Raw genomic sequence first — 13,206 nt, 5'->3', positions numbered from 1 at the left:
TTCAGCTACTTTGTTAGCCGTGTTCTCCATCAAGAAAATATACAGCAATATCCCGAATAACATACCTACTAAAATATGAATCAGTTTTTGTATAACACACTTAGCTGAAGAATATCATAAACGAGGGATTCACTTGGGATTCAGCTGAACCCTTTGTTATAGCCTGATTAGTGTGCAAGTCAGCTGATTTCGGGAGTGGCGTCCAATTTGGGTTCGAGTGGCATATAAGATTAACAGAATCTCTCACATGCTGGACTTTATCCAGGGCAAAAGCAGTCGTTTGATCGTCTTCGGCAACTTGGTGAGTAGTGTGCTTTGTCGGGAAATTAAGCTTATTTCGTCTTTTGAAATCTATTCCATTTAGATAAAAGCTCATCGAGTTATGATTGAGTTACTGAATTCCTTTCATAAGACACATTTAATAATGGTCCTATTTATCAACGTGACGCTGAATAAACTTACTGGCATTCTTCCTTTGTCAGTTTGGAAAGGTCATTGCAGTAGAAAAATTTCCCCTGAAACAACTGAACTGCAACCACGGAGAAGATGAACATGAAAAGCAGATAGACGATGAGGATAATGACCACATTTTTCAGCGAACTGACAACACAGTCGAACACAGCCTGAAATGCGTAGAAAATGGGGGAGGAATTGGTTAAGTGGAAAGGAATCGTTTAAGAAAAGGAATCATATGACAGAATTCTCGATGTCACATATATAAAACAATCAAATATTAGTCTGTGATAAGACATGCGGTCCAAGGTTTATACAGGTCGAACGCGGGACGAGCTGCGGTCGATACTAAAACGCATCATCAGTCTTACATATGTACTGGTGTAACGGTGGATACTACTGATGAGGCATGCGAGTAGTGTCTTCTCGTAAATCCGCTCCGCTTCTATGGAAAAGTGAGATCTATTACGGAATTTGTAGCATTTGTTTGCATTTGAGAAAGTTCTGGAAGACGCGTTCAAAGAGATGGATATTCAGTTTCATACACAAGATGCATATGAGAGTTTTGCTCCCTTGTCCAATAGTCTGTAGCGGTTCAGTTGGTGTTTCGTCAATAAACAACTCCGCCGGAAAGGCCTTCTTCCTTTCACTGGTAGTCTATCTGGATGACATGTTTGACTGAAATTAACAATGACGGATGTATATTCAATGAAAAAAAACAAAGAGACAGTGTATAGTGTTTACCTTGAGCTTGGGTACCCTGCGAATAGTCTTCAGCGGCCTCAAGACCCGAAGTACACGCAATGCCTTGATGGTGCTAAGATTTTTTCTGAATGATAAAGGAAAGTATGACTCAGATCAGCTGTTGGAAAAATTGGAACGATTTTCAAAAAACGCTTTCTTATGAGTAAGCGGTCTGGGGAACGACAGTTAGTTGTACTGACTTTGAGATAGCTTAATGATAAAGCCGTGAACTTGCTGACCGAAAAGTCCTTGGTTCGAGTCTATTGCATCTCAAGTGCTCCTATCTAAGCGTGGCGACCTGGCACTATCTCAGGCCCCGTGCCGCTTTCGTGTGGCATGACAGCTGTGCACCGAAAGTGTTATGGCTGAGCGATTATTTTAATTCCTTGTGTCATACAAGGTTTTTCTGACATTATGCCATAGTAACTCAGTTTCACTAACGAAATTGTCCACTTAAACAGTGAGACCTCGTGACTATCACTTTAATGATGGATTTGCAATAAATCAAATTGAAGTTTTACTAAATATCAATGCGCAGCGCCCGTTTTTCTTGGGTATCCCCAACATTTTAAGCTGTTGGACTTTACCACTTTTAAGTTCACTCGTCTGCGGAGCGCTATGTATCGGAGGCGGTCTTTTGAGTAGCCATAATGATGCTTAACTTTCAAATATGTAACCTAGGAAGAAAATAATAGCCCAACATAGTCGTGCTGTTCCACTGCCATATGTACACACGAAAGACCTATTTGGCTGGGCCCGTTAAGAAAACTCTTGAGAATCTCAACTTGTTTCGAAGTAGCAGAGCCTAAAAATCTATAATTTCGTTTTGTCACGCGTCATCTTTTCTTAACAGAACGTTAGCTCCCATATTCCCGGGACAAACCGTCCAGACAATCCCCGCTTAAACGTGTCATCTTGCGTGCCCCCTGCAGACTGTTTTTCCAGCTGGTGCTTCTGCGTACGCGTAATAGTAGCCCCTATCACATGCCTTTGTCTAGTATCCACCCTTACTATAACACCTGCATTGCGTTCAGATGTGAATGTGGGCAAGTACCTGAACAAGAGCACACAGTGATTGACCTGATGGCGATTCGATTCAAAAACCCCATTGCTGATAAGCGCTTTCTATGAATCCATCCTTCTTCATGAATGATTGACCAGTACCTAGCAAAACAGGTCTTATTTCATCTATGATGCCCAAGTTTCAGCACCACATTTCCCACTCAGTTGGTAAAACATATCTGTTGTTTGTAATTCATTCGCTCATATGCGTAATGGCATTATTACAACTGGAGACTCGATGTGCAACGGTGAAACCCCGAGGAGGCCCATGTGTTGCACCTTATACGAAACCGTATCAGTGTTCTACGAGGAACTTTATCTAGTCTCCAGCTGCAGCACTCTCATCATGCACATGCGCTCAAGAATAAATATTTGTCTGGACTGCTGTTCAAGTCCAGTAATAATTGTCTAATTTTTTTGGGGGGGAGGGGCTATATATACCTGGGGAGCCCCAAAACGGAAGAAGCTCTTAGTACGAAGGATTTAGTACGAAGATGTGTTTCAACCATGCAGCCTCGCAGACTTGCAGCCACAGTCCTATCATCAAACCAGTGATATGCACTGTCCATTGACTTTTTTCTCTCCCACTCTGTTACTAGCTATAAATGGATGACTCACCCTGTTCCGTGACTGCCCTTGCCACCGTAGGCATAGGATCTACAAATCGGAAAAAAGGTTTTGGGACGGTTCAGTAAGTTTACCACACACTGTATTTGACTCAAAAAAAGTGACGGGGTAGTAACGGGCTGATAAACAAGCAGCTAGACTTATTTTGTGAAAGCAACATAGGGACTAGAAATCGACAGTTTTCCGGTTGGGATTGGTCTTATTACTAATCGCTGAGATAGCTCCTAAACGTTGAGCTTGAGTTGGGTAAACGCATCCAAGTACACAATCTTTTTGATGTTTATAATCGTTGACTTGCAATTTCAATAAGAAGCCGGCTGAATTATGACCATTTGACTGCGTATTACAAACAAAAACTGAGGCTAAGTATTGATTTCTGATCCTTTTTGCGGGTGGGGGGGGAGTCGTCCAGCTGGGATAGAATCGAAAGTAACCATTAGCCTCAACAACCCTTACTGGTAACGGGAATCACCCTCCAAAGATGACAGCATTTTAAGCAACTATCAAGAGCAAGCGACGTTCAAGCAGACAAAATGTTGCAAGATCCCTTTTTTGGGGGGGGAGGAGTCGTCCAGCTGGGATAGAATCGAAAGTAACCATTAGCCTCAACAACCCTTACTGGTAACGGGAATCACCCTCCAAAGATGACAGCATTTTAAGCAACTATCAAGAGCAAGCGACGTTCAAGCAGACAAAATGTTGCAAGATCTAATTCTACGACATACTATCACCACAGTCTGAACTTGTTCAGGCAACTCAGCGCTCGATGGATGAAAGACACCGGGTCTTTCCCATTGTCTAGCAACCTGAAATTCATCCGGTGATTTTGGTCTCTTGGCGATGTTTTTCTGTGTTCTGGGTTGCTTGTCATCAGCTTCAAACAGTCGGTCTGCCAAATACCGCAACACTAGTAAATATAGCTAGCTCCCTTTCTCTTCTAAGTTCTTGGTACTTGCACGGTTGTATTTACAATTTGAAGTAACTGGGATAGATAGGTTCATCTTTAGCGAAAAATTAAGCAGTCTTGGTGATTTTCATCGATAGATAATGTCAGTTGCTTGAAATGTGTCTCGCCCAACGGACGTAACACATCGGCTGATTCTGGTTAAATGTCACTGTTGTCACGGTAGCTCTACACAGCCCTTTATGGAGACAAAGGAAAATCATTACAACTGTATATATAGGGTAGTCATAGAGTGTTCCACAAGGTCGTGCCAGAATGTCCGTGAGGGGGCGAGAAGCGTCGAGTCAAGGTGCTTGACTCGGATTGGCTGGCATTCTGACCAATCAGGACGTGGCTTCTTTTGGTCCGTGTCCTGCACGTGACACATCCGTCCAAATGATGTGCTGTTCTGTTATTAGGGGCGGCTGGCCCCCGAACACCTCCCCCTTGAGAGGGCTGTCCAACCGACTGGTATTTATGATACATGTACAGCCACTTTCATCAGTACCGGATTATGGCATTCGAGCGAGTGGAATGGATACCAAACCGACACCTTCGCGGAGGATTAGTTATCCTTGCGTCAATGCACGTGGTGCTTCAGACGAAAGAACGCAGGTGTAGATGAACGATGACAAATATCGAGAGACAAACTGGAGGACGTAATGTAAGCCCACAAGCGAGTGTGGGAGGGGATGATGTTGAACCGGGTGGTGGTGTAACATAGACCATTTGTAGCTCAATTGAGTTTAGCCTCCAAATTAACCTGTAAGTCGAGCTCTAAGACACACATGTCGAACGATGGGTCAACCGATGATGTCAATTACAGACCAGAATGAATCGCGGCTGAATCTCTCGCTTATGATGTCGTTCAGCGGAACGTGTAGCAGAAACGTCACTTGAAGTTTCAGATGGTACGATGTTCGAGACATGTAGGTTCATTTGTCGTCAAAATACTGCTAGCAACGTTGATAAGGTCTCGTACACAGACCATAATCGGTTTCGCCCCTCTTTGGCTTAATAACCAAGATTCCATCAATCTTAAATCCTAAATGAGCTCCAAAATGTAAGTTGGTGTTGACCTCTATTCGGTTTGCAAGTGAGTGAATATCTGGGATTTAGCGTTCACGTGGAAATCAAGATTGATGGGAAACCAGTGACTACGGCTCCTAATAAGAACCAAGAGAGTGAACTCCGTAGTGGACTTACATCAGCCTTGCAGATAATGTGATGTCAGTAAATAGAGATTTTTCGAGTAGTGGTGCAACCTGAAAAGTTTTTATTCAGGATTAGCTGACGACACCTGAAGCAGCCATTATTTCATTTTCAGCTTTAGTGCGTGCTCGATCGTCTATAAGTATAATTCTGGTCAACCCAAAGATGGAGACCAGAAGTTATGAGGTTATCAACATACCATTGATTCATCGAGCTCAGTTGTGATTTGGTAACCATTTAGCCTATTTAGTGATACCTAAAATGGACTTTGCCAGAGAGCCATGATTAAAACACTTGATACCTGCGAGTAGTAGGAAGCCTTACACGGTTTATACGAGACGGAATGTGGTGTTGCGCGTAAGAACTTGGCGCTAATTTGAACTCGAGGGAATAGGATGGTGGGTTGGGGGTGTCCAGAAATTGTAACGGCGCATTTTCGCCTGTTGCCCGGACACCTATTGATTGTTAGTCGGTGAGTATTTTGAAACTGCATTTTAAACATGGCGGGGACTTTCACCAATGTGCTCCTCGATTATATATCTGGCACTGGATAAACCTCTCGCTTAACTGACAGGTAAGTCATCTTATCATTAAGCCAAGTAACGGCACATGCCTTGCAAATTTATTCGGAGCACAGGAGTTCTTCATCCACTAATTCAACCGTCTAAGCCACTGGTCCAACAGTCGTTAAGTTGGAAGTTGCATGCAGTTTTGAGGGGTTGAGATTGACTGTAGTTGGCATATGTCGGGGTGACAACACTAGAGAACGCGAGAAGATTTTGTGAAACGCTGGTTGATCAGTAAATCCCGTCAGACCATCACTTATTCATCAAGCTTGTTTCAGTATTGCATATATAAAAGTCTATGTCACTTTTACAGATGGTTTCTATAAATTGATATTGAACACAAACAAGGTGTGACCGTTGGCCATTGGACAGCGTTCAGTGAATGTAATTCAGCGCAAGACAACGTAATACAGAGGCTTAGTCGGTCCTGATCATGGAGCAGCTTTGGTGCTCGTCTGGTGACTTCGATTAATAACTTAACTACTGATAACCAGACCTACATATGTGTTCTGATTTACTGGTAGGAATCTCGTGGCGTACAGACGTGAACATATCTCGGCGTGACATCTCAAGATGTCATATGGTAACCCCTCATCACCATAGCCTCCAAATGTTAGTATACCCCGACGTGTTCCATCTACGTCGAAAGAAATCTAAAGATGCCTGGATATGAATTCGTGATGTCCTTGATTGGATACTCCAGGGAACTCTGGAAGACGAACCTTGAAACGTCTTAGCTTTACAGTTGGATACATGTCTGTTGCCACTGTAACGCAGAAATTGTTGTAAAAACAAAGCGTTCAACTTCTGCCGCAAATAAACAGGAATTTGCACTCGACCAATCCTTCCATACCTATTTGATCAGCCACAATGAAAGCGTAGGGCGTTACAATCATCAATCTATCGGAATTTAATCGCATTTTCACTGTGAAATGTGGTGAATCTTAGACTGTTGACTGTCAGTTCATCCTTGAGGATAGATTACCACCGAGAAAAGATATTCCGACTATTCAAACTGCCTGAATAAATTGGCACCGGTTTGGATTCAAGTTCGCCAGTATTCCTATCATACTGACGAGTAGAAGGAATGTTTAACGGCGTCACTGCATGGTCAATTTTGGGTATACCGGCTGAAAAAGCATAGATTTTGTTAAGTAATAATAGAATTGGCGGCATACTGCCCGGTGCTCGAATTCCCCGTAGGGCCGTCTCTGTGTTTTGGTTGTTCTTTAGTATAATCGCTTCCCCTTTGGACATGAGTCCCGTAAAACATTCAAGAAAGAATTTAAAAAGCTTACTGTCGGAGCACAACAGACATTGGGGTGCGAAATCTCTATTAGGTCAACGCCAATAGGCTTTGTGGACAGAGAGCTTATATCAACGGATATGCACACCTCTATTAGGTGTAACGCAAATTCAGTTTCTGAGCGATTTTAACAATTCTAAGGATTTGTGCCCCAAAGTAGGGCACCATTGTTGCCTGGTGTCTACCTTGAGTTGCTTAGTAGCACAGAATACTCCAATACAGCACACACCTAATTTGTTCAACTACCTCAGATTTGGGCTGCGAGGTGAGTCCCCGTGTACTTGAATGTTCCGAAAAACGAGCATAAAATGCTTCAAGTTGGTAGACTACACGGACTTAATGTCATCCTCCGAACATTTAAGCTTTTGAGTAGATCATTTCAGCTTAGGATTTTAGATTTTTCTCCGAGAAATAAGGCTGACTTTTCTGGACTAACTTCAAACTTCACCTCAATAAGGCTTTCTATATTCGAGGTGGCCAAGTTAGAGAGCCATGTGGTTAATTTACCTTTGGGCCGTTCTTAAAGGCGATAGATAATTCATCGGGAACATTTGCTGGGTGTTGATCAGGCGGCTTTTGACCAAGCTTCACAACTTGCTTGCAAATAGCCCTTATGAGTACCACACGGATTATCTTTGCTTGGTCGGTGGCGATACGCGTGCATGCCACTTATCCAGTTGGACGACTAGGTCAACAGCCACCTGGTCAACATTCAAAAAAATCAAACTAGATTGCATAATAGCCTCTTGACAAGCGCCAATCTGCTCATAAATACGGCCAAATCAGACATTTGGATTTGTTTCGAAGGGACCGCCCGCAGAGGTGAGTATGGGTGATTCAATAAGGTTCTCAGCTGCAATATTAAAGCCGGTCGATTTTCACTTCATCATAAGCTGAACGCTGTTCAGCTGACATTTTGTACTCTATTTCGCGTCAAATCTGCTTCACGATCGATGGGGCAGGTTTTCGAGTTGTAATTGACGCAATTTTGTTAAAACAAAAAGAAAATGCATTGCACGTGGTTTTTGTAATAGCCTTTTGAATCCTCATGGTGTCGAATCTAAATATGTGCTTTTGGACCACGGTCAAACAAATCAGGGACCAGTGTTAGGTTAAAGGTGGTCAGCTAATGAACCGTCCAACAGTCATTACCACTAATAAATGGACTTGTGATGTATAGTCTTCCAAATGTATAAAACAGGCCACAGCTGTTGAACAATTATATATCATTGATTGCCAGGCGAATCGAGTTCAAGTGGAGTAGTAGAATGGTAAACGACTATAAAGGAGACTACTCAAAAGGTTGCTGAAAACTCTTCGACAGTCCACGGCCGGTTTCACCCTTCTTGAGGCTCATCAGGTAGGCACAGTCCCCGAGTTTACGTCAACCTTATGTTCTACTTGAACTCCAATTTTGACTGTTTTCGAGAAATACACTCATTTGCAAATCAATTTGGTTTTCATGAGAGACTCAACTGAAACTCTCGTTTATGATATTCGACAACTGAATGTGCCGCACACAGGCCGCCTCATGTTTCAGTTGGCAGGATGTTCGAGATATCGCAGAAGATTTTCATAAAGCAGTACAACGTAAGGTTGACAGAAACTCGGGGACAGCGCCTACTTGATGAGCCCCAAGAGGGGCGAAACCGCTTATGGGCTGTCGAAGAGTTTTCAGCAACCTTGTGAGTGGTTTCTCTAATGAAAATATACTGCGATATCTCGAATATCATGCCAGCTGAAACATGAGGCGGCCTGTGTGCAGCACATTTAATTTTAGAGTATCATAAACGAGAGATTCAGTTGAGTCTCTCGTGGAAACCGAACTGATTTGCAAATGAGTGCTATTCTGGTAAACTGTGACCCGTCTCATTCATGTGTCTGGTGATCATTAAATAAGATATCCGAGCCGCTTGATTGTGTTGGAAAATAAATTCTGCAAATGCATTGTTTTCTTAGCCCTTCAAGACACATAACGATATTTTGAAGTAAGATTAACAGGAACCGGGGCACTACGAACTGGTGGATTTTTCCTCTTGCTAAACTAGAGAGGTAACCGCCAAATTTTGTATTCTATCAAGAAGTTGTATTGGTATCTAACAGACAGAAATAACAGTGACCAGTACGAATTCAATCATCGTCGTGTTATGAGTTGTTTCATCCCGTACATCAGCTTAATTGTCTTCAGTCGATGCTGCAGCTTCAGTTTCTTCTGCAGATAGTATTGTTTGTTGGTAGTGTTAGGAGATTTGGGATTTCTCCGTGCGGAGATTTCGTCCTGTAAGTGAAGTCAATTTATGCTGAAAAGCCGAGAAGCACTGTACAGCTGTTTTGTCCTTATTGGGATTCATCGGCAGTGCGCATCTTACGAAACCCGCGACCTTCTGGCTAGTGGTTGAAGCGCTCAACCGTCCGACCACGAGCGGCTGATCAGTAATGTGATTAACTCGCATTTAGACAGGATATAGCGCCACTCATACTTCAATCACGGGACCAACGTCACGCGGTCAAAAGTGCTGACTGGCTCCTCGAGCAACGAATTCTCATATGGATGTTTCACTCATCGGGTGAAATTTAGTCCTCCATCAGCTGCTTAATTTTTTTGCGGGATTTCGTCCTTTAAGTGATATCGTATGCTTATCTAAAAACAAACTAATCCGAAGGTTTAGTCGGTCTTAGTTAAGAGGACTCCACTGATATGCTGGACCAGTGTTTCAGTAGTGATAATCACATAATCGGTTTCAAGGGATGATCCGCCGATAAACTTCATTGCAGTGTTTCTATTTGAGAAAGTGTGAAAGAGTGTATTTCTTCTAATTCCGTGGGATAGCGTTCCCGAAGAAGGGTTGTACAGAGAGAAATTCCACATCCAACGGTGTCCTCTCAAGGAGGGCGTGTCCCTTTTGCGAGGATGTTAAGAGGGTAAGTACTGTATGGACAATCTACAGTTCCTGAATTCTACATAGAGGTTTTTTGGATCCATACAGAGATCGGAGATTTTGGTTCTACGAAAAGTCAGGCGAGTAGTGTATAAAAAAACAACATAACACATGTTACTAGTAAAGTAAAGAAAAATTCGGAAAGTCGCCTGTAGCGAAGTGAGAAAAGGGAATTTTTCATGTTTTATTTCATAATTTTGGAGAGTAGTTGTTTTTTCATTGTTTCCTGGAAGAACCAAGCGATTTGGTACCATATGCACATCTATATATGAGTTAGATCTTAAACTGCCAAATGGAGCAGCCTTCCAGCACGGATCCTTTGACCAGAGGCGTTTCCAGGATATACGCTTTTCGATAATAAGACGTTGGGTCAGAAAACAAAGTGTTTTGTGGCTTGATCTCCTTTGGAAGTATTCACTACAGAGGAGATAGTCTCGACCGTCATTACAAAAACGAACCGCCAAATAGTTAGTGGTTCCAAGACGTATACTCACATTAAAAACCATTTGAATAACGGCGCACGTTTTACTCACCGAATAAACGATACTAGCGCACCGATGACAACCGCTGCATCGATGAGGTTCCAGCTGTCACGACAATAGGAATTCGGATGGAGGAATACACCCAGATCAATGAGCTAAAAGCAAGGAAGGTTAATGTATGAACAGAATTGCACAGTTCAACAAAAAGAATGTTTGTGGACCGAAGTAAATGTTTTTGGCATAAATGTTGGTGCCTAAGAGGACGAAGGCAGTTGTACATCTACTGTGTGCAGTCGGAGGAAATCAAACATGAAATCATGTTTGACACACGAGTAGCATTCAGTAAACAGAATATCACTTGTTAGTGACACTTTCCGAGAAGAATAAACGGGATAGCTTAGAGTGATGGGCGAGCCCCAATTTACAGCTAATCCCATTATCAATTTCTCAAGCACCAAGTTTCTCGGAGTGAATGTCACCGGTCAATATATCACTTATTCAGTGCTAATTAGTCTAACCTCTCAAAACACCGGTGACAAGTAATAAATGAACAAGTTGTTAGCTCATGTCCACGGTAGGGTGAATTATTCATCAGAATGCATAAAATTTCACTCTCTGTGACAAAGAAACCCTCTGGTCCACGAGAAAACACCATCGATTTTTGAGAAAAGAAAATTGGTGCGTGACGAATTTAATTGCTGTCAGCTGGATGCACCAAAAAAGGATAGCTACGGGTAGAGGAATCCAGTGCCTCATTTTATCCTGGGATGGATGGTTGACTAGGCAAAAAATAACGTATTTGACTGCGTAAGTAATCAACGGCAAGTTGTCGTTTGTGAGGGGAGAATTCAATTTGCTATCCTGCTGTGGAAAAATTCAATTTGTGCACTCAACTGGAAACCCAGTCCACATTTACTTGCAAATAAACAAACAGTATATGCTGTGGACAATACTATTGTCTTACTCTCCTAAAACTGCCAGAACATTGAGCCTGTTCAGAAAGCTAGAGTAGAGTACCAAGTGTAATGAAGTTGGGAGAACAACACATATCACTCAAACAGGAAAATGTTTGCCCAGTTAAAATATGGTGAGTCAGGGGCGTTTAGTTAATGGCGTGGTGCACTGATGGCTTTTTACTCTCGGGTATCACGCAACTGATATCTGAATTTTAGTGTAACCGGGATCATACATCACTTTCTCACTTCATTAAAGACAAAACCCGATTCTGCTGCTAACCATACTGCTTTCTTCCGAATGGATAGTAGTGTTTAAAAAGAGAAAAAAGAAAGCCTAACAAAGTCATTTGTAAATTTTTGTTCACAATACCGTTCGACTAAATGATCGAGGAAGTATTCCCTCAGTGAGCTGAGATTGATTAGCCGATGTTTTCAATTTTTAGCTTGAGTTATTTCCGTCGGTCACCTATTTACTCTCGCTTCGGTCTGCATCGGAATCGTGTTATTCCGCTTGATAAACATCGCTCGTTTTTTCCCTCTTCCAAGAGTTCCCCAGTTTGTGAGAAACTCGTGTGAAGCTATCATGGATCATAGCTAGTCAACCCGGTTTTCCTCTTCCTCCTACCTTAGCTTTGGTTATGCGAGATGACACTGTTGACAATTTGCTCTCTACCCCACTTATCTTCCTCAAAAGTGGATATCAAATGTCCGACGCTGATCGATCAAACGACAACAACACGTGTTCGTTTTTAACCGAATCGCCTACCGAACGCTTTGTTTCCAAACCAACTTGGTTCCGGAAATTTGCATAGTTTTGTTTATCCTAGCTTTGTTGGGTATGCTATTCTGCATGTGAGAAACACCAAAAGTTGCTATGTATGGATTTTTCATCAGTGCACGTCAACGAATTGACAAACGGGGTATTCTTTGAAAAAGGTTAGATATAATCGGGCAACACCAAACTTGACATGTGTATGTTTTTTGCAACTCGTTATTCCCCACGGCGATTTTTCGGTCAAGAACGAATGGATTGTTGATGGCTGTGAACATTCAGATGCAGCTGAACAGATTCAATAGCTTATCCAGTTAGGGATAACTGACTTCCTCAAGATTACATATCATCCGTAGTTCCAATGGACAGTACTAATTGCTCAAATAAATGCTACGCACCTGAAGGGTCACTTGGTAAGTTGAATCGAGGGTTGGTATGATATTCTTGCAAGTAGGAAGGTGACAAGGGATCCAAGAAAGCGCTGAAGAGAAATCGAGCTTCCCGCAACTATTAAAAATAACTGTCTTTCACGGTTTTTGTTTTTTGAGCAGTTCAGAATAACTTATTTGTCGTGGGCTGGTTAATACACCAACAATTGTCTGAAAGTTTCCGTCACGGGACCCTCCAGTACTTTTTTGTTGAGCAGTTTGTTGCACAGAGTATGTTATTTATGTTTCAGCCAAGAAGCGAATATCGGTTGAAACCACTAACATCAATCTTCTTGCTTGTTTGACATAAACCGGAGTGGCACACAACCCGTTCGTTAAGCCAGAATGGAGATTCCCATCGAATGCTCACAAAAGGTGATGTCAGCTGCTGACAGGAATATGTCGATCATTCCAGCTCAAAGATTTCTCGGACTAGAGGTTTCACGGTGCAGCTGCATCGACTGACAGTGAAGTCATCAGGTTCAGGCACGGCCGTGTGATGAAGGCAGGCATATGAATTTGCACAAAGTCAATATTCGTCTTGTCGTTTTGGATAGATTCAGACAGACTTTCCTGTGCGCTGATTCTCAACGCAGTGCAGTGAACAAGTGGATCAATGGAGGATTAGATTAGATTTCTCTTCGTCTGCACCTTCAAAAAAACGGTTCGTTTGGTTTTCCAGTTCGGCTCGCCTGCCTGTAATCTTGTTATCTTGG

The 13,206-nt window shown here is 42.4% G+C and overlaps 1 protein-coding gene across 1 annotated transcript in view; it reads right to left on the bottom strand.

Moving 5' to 3' along the window:
• The window catches only part of T265_10559 (hypothetical protein), a gene marked incomplete at both ends in the record, with an annotated part of 113,832 nt that overhangs the window by 46,788 nt on the left and 53,838 nt on the right, over positions 1-13,206 (bottom strand). Inside the window, one exon of the mRNA XM_009176961.1 lies at positions 463-623. Coding sequence (XP_009175225.1) covers positions 463-623 — 161 coding nt within the window. The remainder of the gene's footprint in view (positions 1-462; positions 624-13,206) is intronic.

The sequence above is a fragment of the Opisthorchis viverrini genome, assembly GCF_000715545.1.
Source record: "Opisthorchis viverrini unplaced genomic scaffold opera_v5_384, whole genome shotgun sequence".
In the NCBI taxonomy this organism is placed as follows: Eukaryota; Metazoa; Platyhelminthes; class Trematoda; order Opisthorchiida; family Opisthorchiidae; genus Opisthorchis; species Opisthorchis viverrini.
Note: the sequence above shows the minus strand (reverse complement) of the source record. Positions and strands in the feature narration are given on the sequence as shown.